The sequence below is a fragment of the Rutidosis leptorrhynchoides genome, chromosome 1, assembly GCF_046630445.1.
Source record: "Rutidosis leptorrhynchoides isolate AG116_Rl617_1_P2 chromosome 1, CSIRO_AGI_Rlap_v1, whole genome shotgun sequence".
Lineage (NCBI taxonomy): Eukaryota > Viridiplantae > Streptophyta > Magnoliopsida > Asterales > Asteraceae > Rutidosis > Rutidosis leptorrhynchoides.
Window position 1 is genome coordinate 442,771,513 of NC_092333.1, and position 24,366 is coordinate 442,795,878.

General features: G+C 33.0%; 1 protein-coding gene across 1 annotated transcript; it reads left to right on the plus strand.

The window, feature by feature from the left end:
- Positions 1-22,530: 22,530 nt before the first annotated feature.
- On the plus strand, positions 22,531-24,260 carry LOC139872917 (zinc finger CCCH domain-containing protein 1). The gene is made up of 2 exons (XM_071860856.1): positions 22,531-23,470; positions 23,892-24,260. Exons 1-2 carry the CDS (start codon positions 22,577-22,579, stop codon positions 23,994-23,996), a joined length of 999 nt encoding a protein of 332 aa, XP_071716957.1. The 5' UTR covers positions 22,531-22,576; the 3' UTR covers positions 23,997-24,260.
- The last annotated feature ends 106 nt before the right edge of the window (positions 24,261-24,366 follow it).

Genomic DNA, 24,366 nt, shown 5'->3' on the forward strand with positions numbered 1-24,366 from the left:
CTCTTATAAACCAAGACATTCTTGGAATGTTCTTCGAATGTCTTACAAACTGATTTCGCCGTAAATAGTTGTGCCGAAGAATTCTGACCAACTCTAGACAAGATTTCATCAATCATGTCTCCGGGTAGGTCTCTTAAAATATTGGGTTGTATATCCATTTTGTGTTTTTATACTGTAAAATAGACAAGAGTTAGATTCATAAAAAAAAATACTTATTAATACAAGCAATTTTTACATATATCATAAAGCATAAGCACACTATATTACATATATTACACCACACGAATACACCTATCTTATTCCGACTCGCTCGTTTCTTTTTCTTCGATTTTGGTTCGTTTTGCCAAGTTTCTAGGGATATATGATGTTCCCCTAATACGAACTGTCGTTTTCCACAACGGTTTAGAAAAACCTGGTGGTTTAGAGGTTCCCGGGTCATTGTTACAACTTAAAGGCTTCGGGGGTTGACGATACATATAAAGTTCATCGGGGTTGGAATTAGATTTCTCTATTTAGATGCCCTTTTCCTTATTATTTTCTTTTGCCTTTTTAAATTCAGTTGGGGTAATTTCTATAACATCATCGAAATTCTCGTCGGAATCCGATTCATCGGAGAATTGGTAATCCTCCCAATATTTTGCTTCCTTGGCGGAAACACCATTGACCATAATTAACTTTGGTCGGTTGGTTGAGGATTTTCTTCTACTTAACCGTTTTATTATTTCCTCCACTGGTTCTATTTCTTCTTCCGGTTCCGATTCTTCTTCCGGTTTCGATTCTTCTTCCGGTTCCGACTCTTCTTCCGGTTCCTCTTCAGGAACTTGTGAATCAGTCCACGAATTATTCCAATTTACATTTGACTCTTCATTATTATTAGGTGAGTCAATGGGACTTGTTCTAGAGGTAGACATCTATCACATAATATCAAACACGTTAAGAGATTAATATATCACATAATATTTACATGTTAATAATATATAGTTTCCAACAAAAATTTTAAGCAATCATTTTTAAAGAAAACACGGTCGAAGTCCAGACTCACTAATGCATCCTAACAAACTCGATAAGACACACTAATGCAAATTTTTCTGGTTCTCTAAGACCAACGCTCTGATACCAACTGAAATGTCCCGTTCTTGTTGATTAAAAACGTTCCATATTAATTGATTTCGTTGCGAGGTTTTGACCTCTATATGAGACGTTTTTCAAAGAGTGCATTCATTTTTAAAACAAACCATAACCTTTATTTCATAAATAAAGGTTTAAAAAGCTTTACGTAGATTATCAAATAATGATAATCTAAAATATCCTGTTTACACACGACCATTACATAATGGTTTACAATACAAATATGTTAAATCGAAATCAGTTTCTTGAATGCAGTTTTTACACAATATCATACAAACATGGACTCTAAATCTTGTCCTTATTTTAGTATGCAACAGCGGAAGCTCTTAGTATTCACCTGAGAATAAACATGCTTTAAACGTCAACAAAAATGTTGGTGAGTTATAGGTTTAACCTATATATATCAAATCGTAACAATAGACCACAAGATTTCATATTTCAATACACATCCCATACATAGAGATAAAAATCATTCATATGGTGAACACCTGGTAACCGACATTAACAAGATGCATATTTAAGAATATCCCCATCATTCCGGGACACCCTTCGGATATAATATAAATTTCGAAGTACTAAAGCATCCGGTACTTTGGATGGGGTTTGTTAGGCCCAATAGATCTATCTTTAGGATTCGCGTCAATTAGGGTGTCTGTTCCCTAATTCTTAGATTACCAGACTTAATAAAAAGGGGCATATTCGATTTCGATAATTCAACCATAGAATGTAGTTTCACGTACTTGTGTCTATTTTGTAAATCATTTATAAAACCTGCATGTATTCTCATCCCAAAAATATTAGATTTTAAAAGTGGGACTATAACTCACTTTCACAGATTTTTACTTCGTCGGGAAGTAAGACTTGGCCACTGGTTGATTCACGAACCTATAACAATATATACATATATATCAAAGTATGTTCAAAATATATTTACAACGCTTTTAATATATTTTGATGTTTTAAGTTTATTAAGTCAGCTGTCCTCGTTAGTAACCTACAACTAGTTGTCCACAGTTAGATGTACAGAAATAAATCGATAAATATTATCTTGAATCAATCCACAACCCAGTGCATACGTATCTCAGTATTGATCACAACTCAAACTATATATATTTTGGAATCAACCTCAACCCTGTATAGCTAACTCCAACATTCACATATAGAGTGTCTATGGTTGTTCCGAAATATATATAGATGTGTCGACATGATAGGTCGAAACATTGTATACGTGTCTATGGTATCTCAAGATTACATAATATACAATACAAGTTGATTAAGTTATGGTTGGAATAGATTTGTTACCAATTTTCACGTAGCTAAAATGAGAAAAATTATCCAATCTTGTTTTACCCATAACTTCTTCATTTTAAATCCGTTTTGAGTGAATCAAATTGCTATGGTTTCATATTGAACTCTATTTTATGAATCTAAACAGAAAAAGTATAGGTTTATAGTCAGAAAAATAAGTTACAAGTCGTTTTTGTAAAGGTAGTCATTTCAGTCGAAAGAACGACGTCTAGATGACCATTTTAGAAAACATACTTCCACTTTGAGTTTAACCATAATTTTTGGATATAGTTTCATGTTCATAATAAAAATCATTTTCCCAGAATAACAACTTTTAAATCAAAGTTTATCATAGTTTTTAATTAACTAACCCAAAACAGCCCGCGGTGTTACTTCGACGGCGTAAATCCGATTTTACGGTGTTTTTCGTGTTTCCAGGTTTTAAATCACTAAGTTAGCATATCATATAGATATAGAACATGTGTTTAGTTGATTTTAAAAGTCAAGTTAGAAGGATTAACTTTTATTTGCGAACAAGTTTAGAATTAACTAAACTATGTTCTAGTGATTACAAGTTTAAACCTTCGAATAAGATAGCTTTATATGTATGAATCGAATGATGTTATGAACATCATTAATACCTCAAGTTCCTTGGATAAACCTACTGGAAATGAGAAAAATAGATCTAGCTTCAAAGGATCCTTGGATGGCTTGAAAGTTCTTAAAGCAGAATCATGACACGAAAACAATTTCAAGTAAGATTTTCACTCGAAATAAGATTGTTATAGTTATAGAAATTGAATTAAAGTTTGAATATGATTATTACCTTGTATTAGAAAGATAACCTACTGTAAGTAACAAAGGTTTCTTGATCTTGGATGATTACTTGGAATGGATTTAGAAAACTTGGAAGTAAACTTGCAATCTTGGAAGTATTCTTGATTTTATGAAACTAGAACTTTTGAAATTTATGAAGAACACTTAGAACTTGAAGATAGAACTTGAGAGAGATCAATTAGATGAAGAAAATTGAAGAATGAAAGTGTTTGTAGGTGTTTTTGGTCGTTGGTGTATGGATTAGATATAAAGGATATGTAATTTTGTTTTCATGTAAATAAGTCATGAATGATTACTCATATTTTTGTAATTTTATGAGATATTTTATGCTAGTTGCCAAATGATGGTTCCCACATATGTTAGGTGACTCACATGGGCTGCTAAGAGCTGATCATTGGAGTGTATATACTAATAGTACATACATCTAAAAGCTGTGTATTGTACGAGTACGAATACGGGTGCATACGAGTAGAATTGTTGATGAAACTGAACGAGGATGTAATTGTAAGCATTTTTGTTAAGTAGAAGTATTTTGAAAAGTGTCTTGAAGTCTTTCAAAAGTGTATGAATACATATTAAAACACTACATGTATATACATTTTAACTGAGTCGTTAAGTCATCGTTAGTCGTTACATGTAAACGTTGTTTTGAAACCTTTAGGTTAACGATCTTGTTGAATGTTGTTAACCCATTGTTTATTATAACAAATGAGATGTTAAATTGTTATATTATCATGATATTATGATATATAATATATCTTAGTATGATATATATACAGTTAAATGTCGTTACAACGATAATCGTTACATATATGTCTCGTTTCGAAATCATTAAGTTAGTAGTCTTATTTTTACATATGTATTTCATTGTTAATACACTTAATAATATATTTACTTATAATTTAACATAATTAACCAAGTGTATCAATATCTTAATATGATTCATATGTACCTAGTAAGACGTTGTTATAACGATAATCGTTATATATATCGTTTTCGTGTTTCTTAAATTAATAGTCTCATTTTTATGTATATAACTCATTGTTAAAATACCTAATGAGATACATACTTATAATAAAATCATGTTAACTATATATATAACCATATATATGTCATCGTATAGTTTTTACAAGTTTTAACGTTCTTGAATCACCGGTCAACTTGGGTGGTCAATTGTCTATATGAAACCTATTTCAATTAATCAGGTCTTAACAAGTTTGATTGCTTAACATGTTGGAAACACTTAATCATGTAAATAACAATTTCATTTAATATATATATAAACATGGAAAAGTTCGGGTCACTACAGAGCTGGTGAACTGGCCAGTGTCGAGAAATGGCAAGACTGAGAACAGTCTGAATGGTGGCCGGCTTAACAACCGGGCTAAATGTCTCATCACAATCAATACCAACCTGCTGGCTACGACCATTAGCAACTAGTCGAGCCTTATACCTGCTCAAGGTTCCATCAGCATTAAACTTGTGCTTAAACAACCACATGGAGAGAACTATGTTCGTGTCCGAAGGGCGAGGCACAAGAGTCCAAGTACCGTTTTTAATTAAAGCATTATACTCTTCGGTCATAGTGTGTTGCCAGTTAGGGTCTTTAAAGGCGTGGGGGTAGGAGGTAGGGATAGTAGAGATGGTAGACACATGGAGGTTTAGACATTCTACGGGTTTAGTGGTGCCAAGTCGGTGACGGGTGATCACGGGATGAGTGGAGGAGGTGTTAGTAGTGGTTGGATTTGGTGGGTTTGCCTGGATTGGATGGGGTGGTGGTGTAGGAGATGGTGGCTGTGTAGGAGGCGCGGTATTTATGGGTGAGGTAGGTGGTGTGGGAGCGGTAGTAGGAGCGTGATTGTCGGCGAAGCTACGAGAGAACGAGTTGGGTGGTGGATCTAGGAAATCATAGGAAACGGTAGTGGTGGTAGTATTAGGCGAATATTGGGGGGAACCATACGGGAACAAGGTTTCGTGGAAGGTAACGTGTCGAAATAATATAACTGTGTGGGTGGAGAGATCAAGGCATCGATAGCCCCGATGATTAGATGGGTATCCAAGAAAGATGCATGGAGTAGAGCGGGGAGCGAGTTTGTTGGTTGTGTTTAAATAAGGGTAACAGAGGCAACCGAAGACACGTAGTGTGAAATAATTTGGTGGATTTTTGTAGAGTTGTGTGTGAGGAATATCGTAGTTAATGGCAGAAGATGGGAGAAGATTTAGAAGGTAGGCGGCCATGTGTAGTGCCTCTGTCCAGAAAGTTGGAGGTAGTTTAGCTTGAAATAGGAGGGTGCGGATTAGGTTATTTATGGTGCGGACCATTCTTTCAGATTTTCCGTTTTGTTGGGAAGTTTGAGTGCAAGATAGACGAAGTTGAATGCCATTTGATTGGAACAGTTGGTGTAAAGCGGTGTTATCGAATTCTCCCCCTTGATCACATTGGAAAGCTTTAATTTCAGTGTTGAATTGTTTTTTAATGAATGCACGAAATTGTACAAATATATTGAATACTTCAGATTTATTACGTAAAGGAAACACCCATAAATAATGCGAGTAATGATCCAAGAAAATAACATAGTATTTAAAACCACTAAGACTTAAAACTGGAGAAGTCCATAAATCAGAATGAATGATATCAAATGCAGAAGTAACATGCGAACTAGAACTACTGAACGGAAGTCTCACGTGCTTACCAAGTTGGCATGCATGGCAGAACTCGGGAGGCTTCGTTTTGTTACAAGCTATGTAGTTATTAGAAACAAGACGACGAAATGATTCAACGCTGGGATATCCGAGACGTTGATGCCAAGTAGTGGCGGTAGTGAGGAGAGCATGTTGGACAAGTGTAGATGACTGAGGTGTGAACGGGTAGAGATCTCCGGTGCTGTCACATCGGAGGAGCAGACGATGAGTCACGTAGTCTTTGACAGAAAAACCAAACTCGTCAAAACAAACAGACACTTTATTATCACGTGCAAAACGACGAACAGAAATAAGGTTTTTTACAATGTTAGGTGTAACGAGAACATTAGACAGGTGTAGGGGTCGGTTAACATTAGGCAAAATGCTATGACCAGTGTTGACAACGGGGATGTGGTTCCCGTCACCAACAGCAACAGAAGGATAAATGCAATGATTAAAAACAGTACTTAAATTTTTAATGCTAGAGGTGAGGTGAGTTGATGCACCAGTGTCCATGATCCAACCGGAATTACCATAGTCTGAAGGAGTGTTGGCATTAAATGCATTCGGTATAAAAGTCTCCTGATGTTGCATTGGACCGACAAATGGGCTGTTAGCAGGTGCAGCAGGTCCGCTGAAAAAGGTTGTAGGCCTAATACCGTGTTGCTGTCGTTGGGCCTGCATAATTCTGTGGGCTGAAAAATGTTGCTGAGCTTGCATAAATTGTTGATTCAATCCATGTTGGACTATTAAATTTTGTTGGGCTTCTATAATACCTAGTAATTCAGCATCGGAGAGACTAGAAAGTTGTGAAGAATCCATAGACTTCCGTAGATTGCAATCAAAAAAAGGAAACTTTCGATGACAGTAAGTTAATTTTCAACCGATTGAAGGCTAAAGCAAGTGATCTTCAAGTGACTATCAAATTCACAATTTTTGTTTTTTATTAAAAAACAAAATAACAATTCTTTGTTGACCGAGAAGATTGAAAATGAAATTGGTAGGCTCAACAGTTAATTGTGAGGAGCAAATTATTGTGTTGGAATCCAAAATAAAAGGAATGATGAGAGAAACAGTAAGACAAAACACCTCAATACAACGTATAATAATAATAATATTATATGACGGAAAAAAAAAAAAATTGGTAGTGGCTTGAATATGAAATTGAGGAAGCGAGCTTTCAAATAAATTAATGTTACCGATAATATTATTTGATGCAATCGACGACGGATGCTGCTGAAGATGTGACGGCAGTAAGCTTTTATTTATTTAGGGTTTGGGTATGGCCTGATACCATGTTAATCTACGATTATGATTATCATTTGATTGCTCCCAAAATAATACATTACAAAGAGTATATATAGTCTACCACATAAAATCCCTAATGGGCTCTTATAAGAATGGGCTACAAATGAATTTACCAAACATATGGGCTAACAAATATATCTGCTAACAGTTGGTACCTTTGGTTTGTTTACACTTTCTTGACAACACCTAAACTTAATATTTTGCACGGTTGATACCTACGCTTTGCCTAACTTTCGTGGTTGGTACCCCAACCTAACTTTCGTTAAGTTTTTAATGTCAATCCCTCACCTGTGCCACACATGTGAGGGCAAATTCATCTTTTAAATCACATACATACATAAAGTAAAGTCACCAGCTATCACAACCATCGGTAAGTTAGCCATATTCCTTCATTCTAACCAAAAACTTAAATAAGATTGTATAAATCTTAAATAAGAAGTTAAACATAAATTAAGAGCAAAGATAAAATCAGTACATATCATTACACATTTCAAACCAAATTGGCCCGGTTTTATACCCAAATCACCAAACTCAAACCCAAACCCTAAATCTAAAATCAACGAGTTGAGGATGATGAAGAGGTGGGTTTTGATTTACCAATAACGATGATGGTCCCGAAAACAATGGTGGTGCCGGAAACGATGGTAGTGCCGTCGGTGGTGCCAGAATAACGTTAGCGAGTTCAAGCATCAAATGGATGGTGGTTCCGTCGCCTAGGGTTATGTTTGTTTGTTCCAGATCGATTTCGATGGTCGTGATGTCGGGTCAAACCAGTTTGCCCATAGCCATCACCTGTGGTGGTCTTCATGTAAGATCTATCATCTATGGTATTTAAATGGTGTTTTATGGTGATTATTCATCACCACCATAGATCAGATTTTTCCAACGAGGCTACTTAAGATATCTTCTAATATTGAAGGATTATAAAGACAAAGGACGAAAAAGAATTGTTTGAGATTTGAGATGGGTGAACTGTGAAAATGAAATCTTATTTTCTAAGTTTGAAGATGTGAGAATGAATATAATATGAATTTTTAGATTTCAGATATGATAATTTGAATTTGAAGATGTAAGAATGAATATAAATTGGATAATTACATTTTAGATTGATAATGACGATGAAATGCGTTGCTGTAGATTATTTTCTTATTTTCTGATATCAACATAACATTATTACTTAAACTTAATACTCCGTAATTAATAATAATTAATAAATAATAATAAGAATAAATCACGTCGGTGACCTTTACTTTATGTAATGTGTAGATGAACTAAATTATTTAAAAGACGAATTTGTCCTCACATGCGTGACACATGTGAGGGGTTAACATTAAAAACTTAACAGAAGTTAAATTGTGGTACCAACCACGAATGTTAGACAAAGCTTAGGTACCAACTGTACAAAAAATTAAGTTTTGGCATTCCTTTTCATGTATGGTAGTTAAAAAGGTAAGTATCTATTATTTAAAAAGAAAACCAATATATCATTAAATAATTATTTTATTAAAATAAAGAAAAAATTCACAAAAATTATTAAAGTGACATGTGTCGGATTTTAACCAGGAGGTGACATGTAGAATTTATAGCATGTGCTTTAGTAAAAACTAGATTTATGAGCTCGTGCGTTGCACGGAGACTCCTAAGCAAACTAAATTGAAATGTAAAACCTATATCATTTGACGTTATTATAAGTTAAATATGACAAATATCTTTGTACATCTAATAAACTAAAAGTTATATCATTTGACGGTATTATAAGTTCACTTTAATAAATATATATCAATATCTAAAAGTAAGATGACTGACAAAACCTAATCAAACGATAAGTATGTATTTAAAGCAAATTTGTATAGTGACCATTTATTGAAAGCAAATTTAAGCATAATAGTCTAATAATGAAACTAAGAAACTGAATTAAAAAAAAAAAAAAAAAAAAAAAAAGATAAGACAAATTTATTATAAATTAATAGTGTACCAAGACATCCCGTTTCCATCGACAAAGTAGATTAGACCCTTAATCGTCGAGTGACTAAGGGACCTCTTGCTTTTTATGAGGCTGACCTGATGGAGACTGAAGTTGTTTGTGTTAGGATTTTAGTACGCTTCTTGAGTGGACTCACACCGGTAATCTCGAAACTGTCATTTGTTTCACTTATTTCCACCTATTTCAGAAGAAACCAACTGCAAAGTGGAAAAGTGAGTATGATCAAAATAGTCAGATTATAGGACTATTTCTACTTGAAGGTCATTAATTTATTACGTCACAAAAGGTCTGCATAATTTTGTTTAGTTAAACTATCTGAGTTTGGAAATTTATTATAAATAGCACCTTGTTTGGTGTCATTGTCACATAATAGTCAGTCTTAATATTGCAAACAGGATCCTTGACTTGAAGCTATGCATCAACAATAGAAGAGAGTGTATCTTACTTTGTATAACTTATATATATTTGTTACTCCTAAGTCCTAATGATATCATACTCATAATTTTTTCTTATATGGTAAAAGAGATGATTGAAAAGAAGCCAATGGTACCAAGCTAAAAATCATTCGACGAATAAAGCCAACTTTCGTCTTGGCAACATATTACAAATTTGTTTAATGCGTCATACACATTTGTGCGAATGTTTAACCCCTTAAACTCATTTGACTCACTAACCTCTTAATCAAATTATTGTTCTATTTAGTAAGTTTGCTATGTGTCCATACTAACAGTGAACTGAAGACACAACCTTCTATAAGATAGAGTACTTTACTTACTATTAACTTTATCCCACTGATTTCTTTGTTATTTATTTATTATATATCTAAAAATAGAACTGAAAAATGGATGAATGAATGGTGATTACCATTGTTTTCTAGTATTTGAATAATTGGAATAATAAAAGCATATGATCATTTGTAAAAGGTCCCCATGAACTTACCAACAGTTCCAATTTAACGAAGAAAAACATATACCGTGTATTATTACTTTGAACTATAAATTACTCGCCTAATTATAAAGTGGATGATCACACATCGCTTCTACAAGATGGTCATCCCGAGGTCAATGAATTCTTTTCACAAGTTGCTCAGTGTTGCATTAATTAAATTTGAATCTACCTGTTGATAATGCGTAACTGTCAGAAAATTTTACTGTAAGAGAGTACTCGATCCAATTTGTAAGCATATAAAGACCCAACTAATGAACACAAACTATAGTTCTCTAACATTGTCCACACAAAAGATCAAATATGTAGGTTTTATATGTCCTTAATCTAAATGTATCACTTAGAGCTGCAAAATTTATATAAAGTTCATATCATCTCATACTATAATAATATCCTGAAAAACATATGGGTTACTATGATTTGGGTAATGGGTACAAAAAAATACTCTTTTTCTTAAAATTGAAAAATGTCGAGTCTGAGTTGGGGTGACTCATAAGTCCACAACGTATTGTGAAGAAAAATTCACATATATATATATATATGTGTGTGTGTTGGACGGAGTCCAAATAATTGACAAACATTTAATTGTCAAATTGGAATTTGCATGCTAAACAAGTGGTTTTCTATTTTTAACTGTAGTTGCCTAACTTTGTTGAAGTCAATTGAAAAGAAAAGTGAAACTTGTGTACGTCTCTTAAATTTCACATGGAGGTAGGCATACATGTACAAGTTGGTTTTTTGCATGGGAGACTAATTAGTAAATAGATTTGGCAAAATTGATTTTTTGCTACTTACAAAACGAACGTACAAGGTTTTCAAGTCAAAGAAGGCTGCATTTCATTTCATGTTTTCACATGTATATGTGCATGTATAAATAGAGGTTCATGCAGAGTAAAATTGGTATCACAAATTAGAAGAACATAGTTGATTCATATATCAACGAGAGTGTTATTTGTGAGGATATAATTAAGAGTTTATTCTTGTAAGGAGTGTAAAAGAGTTTACGAGAAACTTAGATTTTATACTAAAATATAAGGGGCTTGGGTTTGGGTTAACTCATAGTGTACTTTTTCTTGTAACGGGTGTCTTTTATATTATAAGAATAAAGGAGACTCTTGGGGGTGAACGTAGGCAGGGTTTTGCCGAACCACGTTAAATCGTTATGTTATCAGTTACTTTATTTGCTTTCTATTATTTCTCGCAAGTTTGTCTCAAACAAATTATATCCTCGCTTCTGCTAGTGTGGGTGCGTCAGACAAGTTTTCATAACAAGTGGTATCAGAGCCAGGTTTATCAGATTTCGTTTGGTTTGAGATGGTGGGAAATAGCGGTATGCAGTTTAAGGTGGAGCCATTTGATGGAACCGGGAATTTCACCTTGTGGCAAGCAAGGGTGAAGGATGTCCTGGTTCAATAGGGCTTGGCAAAGCCGTTGAAGGGTAAAAAGGACGGAAAGCCAGAAAAGATGACGGATGACGATTGGAATGACATCAAGGAAAGATGTGTCAGTACCATTCGCCTATCCATCAGTGATAAGATCATTAATAATGTCAGTGGTGAGACAACCGCAACGGGGTTGTGGGTGGCCCTCGAGAAGTTATATCTCGGGAAGAATATGACCACAAATCTGAACTTGAAGAGTGATCTTTATTGGTTGAAGATGGAAGAAGGCGGGAATATCATTGAACACATGAACGTGTTTAATGGTCTGGTGGATCAACTTGCAAAAGTTGAGGTTAATATTGAGGAAGAAGGTAAGGCCCTTATTCTTCTTACCTCTCTCCCCAGTTCGTATGATACTTTGGTTACTACTGTTCTTTACGAAAAAGGTACTGTAAAGATGGAGGAGGTAGTACCGACACTCTTATCTCAGGATAAGAGACGAAGATCTGATGACTGTTTTAAGCATGAATTTGCTATGGTTGGTCATGGAAAGGGAAAGTTTTCGGGAAAAAGATCTGGTGATAAAAGTATGTCCAGATCAAGAGACGAAATGAAGGGTATCCAGTGCTTCAAATGTCAGGAGTGGGGTCACTTCAAGAAGGACTGTCCACTTTGGAAGAATGGTGAAGATAAATCTAGGGGTTCATCGGTTGCAGTTGCATTTGATGAATCGGTTAATTTGGGAGATGTTCTCAAAATCTCCAAAAGTTCTACTTATGCTCAAGATGAATAGATTTTAGATTCGGGTTGTACGATGCATGTGTGTTCCAAGAAAGCTTATTTTGATAAGCTAATATTAAAGAAGGCTGGAGTGCTGACTTTAGGTAATGGTTCAACATGTGATGTTGAGGGTCTTGGCATGGTGAAAATAAAATTGTTTCACGGAGCTACTTACACTCTTAGTGGTGTGGCGTATGCACCAAAGATGTGCAAAAATCTAATTTCCCTAAGCCAGTTGGATTCTCAAGGATACGGCTATTCGGCCGTAGGTGGAGTTATGAAAGTCACACGTGGCGTGAAGGTCCTGATGATTGGATAGAAGTATGAGGGTTTATATCATCTGGTGGTGAGTACAAGACGTACTCGTGTCTCGAAAGTTTGGAAAGTGTGTACACGGGAAATTAATCGGGAACATGTGACGACATGTTTGATCGAGTTAGACGATAGTGAGAAGGGAAATCCTACTAAGGGAGAGGTAACTCGAGACTCCTCTCCGGAGTCAACTATGTAAGTTGACGTGGTTAGCTGCACATGATTATTGGCCGTTTTATTTGAATCAGGTTCAGGACCGAGGTGATTCAAGGTGTGTGCAGCGGTGATAACGGAGGCCAATGATGAAAGTACTAGGTGATAGTATTTTCGATGACGAAGAAGATAAATGTTCGTCAAGGTGGAGATTATTGGACGGAGTCCAAATAATTGACAAACATTTAATTGTCAAATTGGAATTTGCATGCTAAACAAGTGGTTTTCTACTTTTAATTGTAGTTGCCTAACTTTGTTGAAGTCAATTGAAAAGAAAAATGAAACTTGTGTACTTCTCTTTAATTTCACATGGAGGTAGACATACATGTACAAGTTGGTTTTTTGCATGGGAGACTAATTAGTAAATAGATTTGGCAAAATTGGTTTTTTGCTTCTTACAAAACGAACGTACAAGGTTTCCAAGTCAAAGAAGGCTGCATTTCATTTCATGTTTTCACATGTATATGTGCATGTATAAATAGAGGTTCATGCAGAGTAGAATTGGTATCACAAATTAGAAGAACATAGTAGATTCATATATCAACGAGAGTGTTATTTGTGAGGATATAATTAAGAGTTTATTCTTGTAAGGAGTGTAAAAGAGTTTACGAGAAACTTAGATTTTATACTAAAATCTAATGGGCTTGGGTCTGGGTTAACTCATAGTGTACTTTTTTTTGTAACGGGTTCTTTTATATTATAAGAATAAAGGAAACTCTTGGGTGTAACGACCCGTCCTAATCCATAAGAACGAATACAATAACATATGATTACATCGCGAGGTACTTGACCTCTATATGATACATTTTAGAAACATTGCATTCGTTTTTAAAAAGACAAACTTTCATTACATCGGAAGTTGATGGCATGCATACCATTTCATAATATATCCAACTATAATTGACTTAGTAATAATCTTGATGAACTCGACGACTCGAATGCAACGTCTTTTGAAATATGTCATGAATGACTCCAAGTAACATCTCTAAAATGAGCAAATGCACAGCGGAAGATTTCTTTCATACATGAGAATAAACATGCTTTAAAGTGTCAACCAAAAGGTTGGTGAGTTCATTAGTTTAACATAAATAATCATTTCCATCATTTTAATAGACCACAAGATTTTCATTTCCATTTCTCATAAATATACGTCCCATGCATAGAGACAAAAATCATTCATAGGGATTGAACACCTGGCAACTGACATTAACTAGATGCATATAAGAATATCCCCTATCATTCCGGGACATCCATCGAACATGATATAAAACAACATCGAAGTACTAAAGCATCCGCTCCAACGGATGGGGTTCGTTAGGCCCAATAGATCTATCTTTAGGATTCACGTCAATTAGTAGATCGGTTTACTAATTCTTAGGTTACCAAGCAAAAGGGGCATATTCGGCTTCGATCATTCAACCATATAATATAGTTTCGATTACTTGTGTCTATTTCGTAAAACATTTATAAAAGCAGCGCATGTATTCTCAGTCCCAAAAATATATATTGCAAAAACATTTAAAAAGGGAGCAAATGAAACTCACAATACGATATTTTGTAGTAAAAATATGCATACGACGGAACTGAACAATGTAGGGTTGGCCTCGGATTCACGAACCTATATCAGGTATATATATTAATACATATAATCGTAATCAAGCAAATTTATATATTAAATCTTAAATTATATATCCTATATATTTAATTTGTATATATATCTAAAATAGTCAATATTTATATAGTGTTATATATATACATATGATTAATATTATATTAAAAATCAATAATTTGTTATATGTAAATATTTATATAAATAATCCTAATATATATAATTGTATGAAATATCATGGTAGTGGTAATAAATATATTCTTATATAGAAAATATTTATTTGTTATAATAATTTTATTAATATGAAAGTAATAATGATAATAATAATATTGATAATAATAATAATCTAAATGATAATTTTATAAATTTTGATAAAAATGATATTAATAATAGTAGTAATAATAATAATTATAATAACTATAATAATAATGATTTTTCTAATAATGATAATAATAATGATATTAATAATAATACTTAAATTAATATTAATAATGATAATAATATAAATTATATTAATGATAATAATAATAATAATAATAATAATAATAATAATAATAATAATAATAATAATAATAATAATAATAATAATAATAATAATAATAATAATAATAATAATAATAATGATCATGATAATAATAATAAGATAATGATAATCATAAATAATTAAGTAAATAACTACCTCAATGAAGTAGCCCTTAAAAAAATGCCCAAGTCCGGGTTTGAACCCGCGACGTCCTGCTAACCCGATAACATCCATAATCAAAGCTCTGCTATTTCTTTTCTGATTTACTTATCGATTTAAACGGTTATAACTACTCGTTGTTTTATGTGATTTCATCTTCATCATTTTCCTAATCATAACCATAATCATCTAATCATCATACCCATTATATCATCATTATCAAATCCTAATCTTCATCTATCCTCATTATCATTCATCATTCTTAATTTCTTTTATCATCAACATCATAACCTTACATCTATCATCACTCTTAACATTTAATTTGCCTACAACGTTATTAATTGTGGATATCCACAGCCCAACCAAAAATGGGTCACGGCCCAATTAATAGTTTCACAAGCCCACCATTAATTAATCCATTTTTGATCAAATGGATTTCATAAGCCCAACATATGATACGGTCATGTAACTGATTAAATGGTTGTTTAAGTTTCGACGGCAGGAAAAAAATATACCGCATACACTCATCTCCACTATCTCATTAAATATTCCAAGTGGGTTATATGATTATGTTTTGTCGGTCACCATTAACTCTAAGATATATATACTCCGTAATATTACACTTAAATTAGGGAGAAGGAAATGTTGTGGATAGTAATTTGAACAGCGATTGTAGCAGATAACAGTGATCGAATAATAGTTTGAGAGGGTTCGTGGGTTTCTCAGCTGTTCAGAAAGGGATAGCAGCTGTGGGTTCGTACAAGAAACAGGAAAAAAAACAAAAAGATAATGTTAGCAGTATGTTTACGAGGGTGGTTTTCAAAGGTTCAAGGAGATGAATTTTAGAGAGAGAGAAAGAGAGATGATGAGGTGGGTTTTGGGTCTTGATTACTAGATGATACAGAAAAGATACGTAGCACTTCAATATAGTTTTGTGGCGTTTGATGGTTTGATAACGCGTACCGTAGTAATCAGTGATATTGAATGTATGTTGCAGGTTTTCGAAATATAATCAGAGATATAGCAGTTATAGGAATTGTTGATGACGGTGGTGGTTTGGAAAGAGAAGCGGTGGTTAAAGATGGGTTCGCGATGATGGTTTCGAAGAAGAAAGAAAAGAAAACTGGTTTGATTAATGGGGTGTTCTTGATCGAGTGGATTTACGAATGAAACAGAAAAGAATGCACAGGTGGGTTGTTTTCGGTTGTGGGTGGAGTAGGGTGACGATTGTTGTTGTGGGTTTGAGGAGGGTGTTCATCTTAGGTGACGGGTTGATTGTCGGTGGTCAATGGTAAATAGAATAATAAAGGGGTGATAGTCGATTCTAGTTGCAACAGACGAAGCTAGTGAACCATGGTGAGGATTGGTGGAGGTCTCACATGGTGATTGTCTATGATGTGTGTTTGTATGGTGGTGGTGGAAGGATTACGGTGGTGAAGGTAATCGAAAACAGAAAATAGTTTAGTGATTGTTCAAAGGTGGTGATTAAAACGGGTTTGTGGTAGTTTGCGTTTGTCAACAATAGAAACGACACAGAATAGGAGATATAGAGGTGGTTTTATCTTGAGTGACGAATGATGTCTTGGTGAGGGTGGCCATGGGCTGTGAGGGTTGTATTGCTGAAGGTGTGATTTTGGTGATGATAGGGTGGCAGTTCAGTGATGGTGATCATCGAAATATAACTAGAATAGATGATGATCGGGTTGGTTTGTATTTGAAGTTTCTTGTGGGTTCAAAAAAATAATGGAATCGGTGGTGGGTTTAAGTTGGTGATCAATCGTGGTAATAACGTTTGGTTGTTTTGAAAACACAAAGTAATAGAAATATGGAGCAGTGGTGGGTGTGTGCTTATATATTATGCACATGTATAATTATATATAACTCATACTCCGTAATATATTAAGATGGTCTTAAGAAGAAACAAAACCAACAGTAAATCAATCAAGCACAGTAAAACTCAAATTAGGCACAGTATTAAACAGTAATATTAAATCTCGTGAAGTTTATTTGTTTGCATACTACCGACAGTTTATCTCGGATGGCTATATCGTGTCCGTTGCTAAACAGTTAATGTATAAAAGTGTTCTTAAAAATCTCAAATTTTTAGATTAAATATATTTAATTATTTCACTCATTAACTGTTTGAAACCTGATTAAAAAGGTTCGATAATTATTTATTTTCTGTTCCAATTTATATGTACGGAGTACTAATATTTAAACTTAAAAAGGTAAAAATATTTTTAACAAATCTAACATCTTCATAATCGATTTACAGTTCAACTTTTATTTTAGTCCTTCATGAACATGTAATATATCTATATTAAAACTAACGAAACGTCAACCGAGTGTTACTGACGTTTACTAATTAGGCTCGAAATCATTCATTTTCAATATACACATTCTATATATATATCAAATCTTAATTAACAAGTTTAAGTAAATAAATATATTAATTATATTCTTTTTAACAACTAAATATAATATTATATATTTACAAGTAATATTTATATATATATATATATATATATATATATATATATATATATATATATATATATATATATATATATATATATATATATATATATATATTTAAATATATATGTAACTATTAACAAATAGTTGTTCGTGAATCATCGGGAATGTCGAAGGTCAATTGAATATATGAAACAGTTCAAAATTTTTGAGATCCAACCTAACAGACTTTGCTTATCGTGTTGAAAATACAATATCGTATCGAGAGTTTGATTTAAAATTAGTCAAAATTTTCCGGGTCACTACATTGGGGGTGGACGTAGGCAGGGTTTTGCCGAACCACGTTAAATCGTTGTGTTATCAGTTACTTTATTTGCTTTCTATTATTTCTCGCAAGTTTGTCTCAAACAAATTATATCCTCGCTTCCGCTAGTCTGGGTGCGTCAGACAAGTTTTCATAACAATATATATATATATATATATATATATATATATATATATATATATATATATATATATATATATATATATATATATATAAAACCAAATATGACATACAAAAATCTAATATTACAATAATGACTTGCAGCCTTAAATAAATCGAGTTATAAGGTTGTAGGTGGTAAAACTAAGCACATTCAACCCACTGATCGATTAGTCTTTTATCTGATAAATTTTTTGACTCCTTCGAGATAAAAACATAATAACCCAAATCAACTCAGAGTATTAACAAATCAGAATCACACATTTAAATTAGGGTCTACTGAAAACGAAATTAATATAAAATCAATAAAAAAATCATAAATCAAATTCCACAATTCACGATTCAAGATAATAATATTTGTGAAAATTACATACCTGATCCAAAATCATCGAAAGAAAAACTGGTAAGGTTTGCTGAAATCGAAAGAATACTGATAACCGGATCGTTCGATTGACGATGAAAACGTAACTGGTAATATGAAACCATCTTCTTGACAGTAATCGAAGCCCTAATTTCTCAATAGTATGCAGTTCATGATGGTATGCAGAAATCACTGCCCTAATTGAAGCCCTAAGATGTTGACGATGGTACGTTATTGATCAGATGATATTGATGGTGATGGTGGTTTTCTAGGGTTTTCAATTTTGAGAGACAGAAAGAGTGTGAACGTGATTGAAACGTGATTTTGATTTAATCCGTTGTTTAAGGGGACCCCTGTCATTTTCTTATAATTAGTTAAAATAATCTGAAATTAGGAGAAAAAAGAATTAGCTGAGGATGAACGTGGTTGCGCCACGTGGATTTATGTTACCGATTTATGCATGTAGATAGAAGATAGATAGATAGATAGATAGATAGATAGATAGATAGATAGATAGATCGATCTATCTATCTATCTATCTATACATTATATAAAACATGTGCTATAATGTTGACGTGTCGTATTCTTATTGAAACTGCCACGTGTAATTCTATCGTTCTTCCAATTTATTAACTGAATTTTCTGAAATAAGGAAAGTATTATTCTAAATATAAATATACTTGCTATATTAATTAATAATTTTAATAATTAATATTTTTAAACTAAGCAGTAATTGGGAATTCAAACACAACACCCATTAAAAAATAATATTATAATTAATATTATATAATTAATAATTAAACGCGGAAAAAATTGGGAATTCATGAAATTTCAATTTTATTAGGGTTAAAATGAGTAGAATATATAATACTTTTTAAATTTTAATTTAAATCCGAATAAAAAGAAACATATATTATGATAAAATCATATTTAGCGGTTTTAATTAATAAATAACCATTTTAAATTTTTTTCACTCATTGTCATCTAACAAAAGTTTTTTACGGGCTCATATTTAATGTTTTATTGATTATTTGTCAATTGAAGTTAAAATGATTATTTGATTGTCCTTATAAAAATTTTGATCTATGTTTATGTTTGCTCTTTTTCGTCCGAGATTTTTGACATAATGAAAATAATTCGTACTAAAAGCATATACAAATTTGAGATGTACCTGAAAACTATTATTTAACGATCGGTACTAAAGCAACTTTTTACGGGTTCATGTTTGGTGTTTTATCGATTATTTTGTCAGTTGAAGTTAAAATGGTTCCAACGGACGGGCTCATAATCTACCCGTTATTATTCAATATTAATGTTTTCGATACAAATGTTATCGGTGATAAAACATTTTTTTCATTATAATTGTATTATACATTTGGTGAGTATGTATACTAACGTTATTGTATACCAATTTATATAAGTGTCGTGCAACGCACGGGCTCATAAAACTAGTAGATAGATATAGAAGATTGGGAGTATATAGATAGAAGATTATAATTATTGTTAACGTTAATTGTGATTGTTAATTACAGTATTATTATTACTGTATCTAAAAAAAAAAAAAAATCAAATCGGGTGACCATTACAAAAAGCCCAAATTAAAAAGTCCAAATCGATATCAACGAATTGGTTCACCGTCACACAAGAGTTCAACACGATAATAAAAAATAAAAATCCCAAATAAAACTTTCAATTTCAATCCTCTCGTTCCTCTCTCTCTATATATATTACGTATAACGCCGCTCACAGCCTTACTTTTCCGACCACCGTCCGGACTCCTCCTTCGATCACATCCTCTGGCACCGCTATTGTTTCATTCCCTTTCGCCACTACATCATCTTCCAGCCGACATCATGTACGTTATCCTTATTCTATATATTTCAATTTCTAGGGTTTTATATCTGTTTTTGCTGTTATATGCATTCATATAATCTGAATTAATATTAGTATTAGTATAATAATTAGTATACTAGTTTAATTATATCAGATACTGTGAAATTTTAAACATATGTGAATTTTTTTTCATTCTTCCATATATAATTTAGCAATCCTCTACCACGTGGTCAAAATAGTCAAAATTAGAATAGTTTAGCTGATCATCATAATCATAATTGATAATACTGATCATATACATAGTACTGTATATGTATATTTTATTTGCTAAAGTCTAAAAACAGAAGTTACGCGAAGAATATTCGAAAGGTTTGGAATATTCGCTGAAAATAAAGATAGCGGTTCAGTTTTCGCGCTAATAAGACTGCGGGTCACTTCGCTAAGTTTCCGCGGATAGTTAAGCAATCCGCAGATCGCGGATACTTCGAATACTATAAATAGGGAGCATGGCCTCTCATTTATAGGTTGTTGATTTTCTGCCCATTTGCCCAAGCCTTTGTGATTTTCACTTGTGACTTTGCCCAAGGAATTTCTACATTGTGCTAAGGTGAATTATGCTAATTGACAATCAAGACCGGGTCGGGTGGTTGATCACTTGATTGATAAAGTGAAAGACGATCATCGGGGCCCAAAATAATCATCAAACATCCCATCCTCCATCTTAATCTCATTGCACTCAATCCGTCAATCCGTAATTAAGTAACTCATTAATTAAGGATTGATCAAATACAACAAATTTCAACCTATTGATGTTACATTTTATCCATTGGTTGCAAATAAACAAAACACCAATGAAATCCTTTTATATCATTATCAGTTATATTTATTATAACCAATCAAAGATAGTTGTATGATGCAGATCTATATTAATAAAAAACACAAAATGTCAGTATACAAATTAATAAATGCGGATACATAATCATACAATCATACTCTGAAATAACAACATACTAATTTTATTCTGATAGTATGACCGAAGTAATTATCATACATGTTTTAGTATCATGAATTTGCATTAGACGTCGCTAGACATGTAATAGCCTTAACTCGGAAACATAGACAATACAAATCATTCCATAAACTTATTATTTTAGCTGCTTATCGAAAGTTTAATTGTCGTGTAAAATAGCGTTCATAATCTATTAAAATGCATTATTAAAGTTCCATTATTTGTTTTAGAAAAAAATATATTATATTCTAGCAGTGAAAGCCTAACCCAACTTGACCAGTCTGACTAACCCATTTTGCCACCATAAGGTCTATGTGTAGCTTTTGTTCCACTCCGAAGCTAACCTGAAATTATTCTCGTAACTCGCAGTTTGTAAGTAGTCCATTTCCTGATAGCGTAATACATGAAAAAATTAAGATTTAAGAAACATTCCATTTTAGTAGTCCACTTATTATGCAATTCACGAATGCACTTCCATATGTTAATACCTATTAGTATGATTTCATAGCTTCCATATGTTAATGCTCAATAGTCAATAGTATGATTTTATATAAAATTATTGCATAGTCAGGGCTCCCAATGCTTATTACTAAAAAATTAATCATAAATTTACTCATGATCTCAATAATTAGTAGTATATATATGCTACCTCGTCGTCAATGAGCAGAGAAATTAATCATCAATCTCTCTTCTTGATGTGGTTAATGCACAACGATAACCTAACAGACAATTCCCAATCCAATTTAAATAATATTTTAGTAAATAAACCCTAATACAATTCCTATGATGAACCTTAAACTGATGAACGAAACTGATTTCAATTTATAGGCAAGCTCCAGAGTGTGAATCTACCATTTGAATTTATTTAATAAAAGGAATGATTGTTGAATGATTTGTGAGCAGTGTAGGCGTTAGGGCACAAAGGGATTTGTGAATGAATTGTGATTCCTGATGCGTGTTTAAGATATAAAGTCTTTTGATATAACTATTTGCAAAGAATTCAAGGAATTTAGATCCGATGATCATTGATTTAACGTGGCTTTGTAATCTAAGGGTCAATATTTTGCCATGTCAACTTTTGATGAATTTGTTTTGCTAATTATCACTTTGTTATAATATATAGAGACGATAGGCATACGTATATACTATTAAATATGTAATCAACAACAGATTGGAACATGTGGATTACTAGACTAATAATTTACTGTTATTGCAGAATCTAGGGCTAGCAATACAGCTTGATTTACTGATTTGCCACTGTTAAAATGGATGAAAAACAAGAACAACAGCAGCAGAAACAAGAAGAAGTACCAAAATCAGAACAAGCAGTGTGTAACTTTTTTCGTAAACCTTCCAGAAACAAAAATATACGAAAAAGAGGTCACGAAGACAAATCGGATGAACAAGAGGAACCATCTGTTGTGATTAACAAGAAAAAGTCTGTTGCACCAGATAATAAGTTGCATTTTGCTACTGCATCGTCTAAGCGATCTACTACATCAGAGCAACAAGAAGCAGATACAAAAGCAACGGTGTTTCAGTTCGATTCTTCGAATGAAATTCAAGTTCAGAATGATAATAGAGCGACTGCGACACTCGAAACCGAGACGGATTTCTCGAGCGATGCGAGGGCTATCAGGGAAAGAGTTCTTAAACAAGCGACTGAGGCTTTAAAAGGGAAGGGTGATAATAAGGGTGATGATGAGAAGTTGTATAAAGGTATTCATGGGTATACGGATTATAAGGCCGGTTTTAGAAGAGAACAAACGGTTGCTAGTGAGAAAGCGGGCGGGTCACATGGACCTTTGAGAGCTTCTGCACATATTAGGGTTTCTGCAAGATTTGATTATCAGCCAGATATTTGTAAGGATTATAAGGAGACAGGGTATTGTGGGTATGGTGATTCATGTAAGTTTATGCATGATCGTGGGGATTACAAGTCGGGATGGCAGATGGAGAAAGAGTGGGATGAAGCTGAAAAAATACGAAAGAGGAGATTGGCTACGAAAGGTGATGATGATGAAGATGATGATGATCAGGAAGATATTGAGGATGATGAAGATGGACTTCCGTTTGCCTGTTTTATCTGTCGGCGTCCGTTTGTTGACCCTGTTGTGACTAAATGCAAGCATTATTTCTGTGAGCATTGTGCCTTAAAGGTTTGATTCTTCATGCCATCTGTTTTACATTATTGGTACACTTGAATTTGCTTTACAAAGTAGCATAAGTAGCATAATGTTATTATGTATTGTGCCATATACTTCTCATATATTTATTAACTTAAAGACGAGACGTATGTCCATACAAGATATGAAATATATATGTAGATTGATTGATGGATGTAAGTTTTAATTGTATAAATTAAACTTGAGTTTGAAACCATCATATTAAATGTAAGGAAATATGTAAGACATGCTAAACTTTGTTATTATATTCAAGGGGAATATTGTTAAGCATGCTATTCTTTGTTTAATTAAACTTCTGCATGCCCCCAGTACAAATTCCATATTGTTTTGCCATTTTAATATCTCATTTCTTAACCTTTTTTTTTTTTTTTTTTTTTTAATTTCTAACATGCAGCATCATTCCAAGAAGAAAAAATGCTACGTGTGCGACCAGCCTACTCTTGGGATATTCAACACTGCACATGAAATACGAAAGAGGATGAATGCTGAAAAGAAATAAACATGTAACTAAAAATTTACATCTTTGAACTATGGTACTGATTACATACTTTGCTAGTACTTTTATGCAAATTCTAAGCTCTGCCTTTTAATGTTAAATTTTGTACTTGACGTAGTTTCACCTTTGAGCTACTGGTCCTCGCTTGACACAGAAATTTAAACAGCGTAGTTTGTAACAAAGGATCGTCTTACATGTGACATGATATGGATTGTTTACAACCATATTGTTTTTCAATTACTTCTGTCCTTTTCGATTAATGAAATTTTAGAGGTATACATTAGGTTTACATTCTAATGGTTGATTTAAATGTGTGTGCTTTTTTTGACAATTCGCACAGTGAACTTTGCTATGTGACCAATAAGTTAGTAAG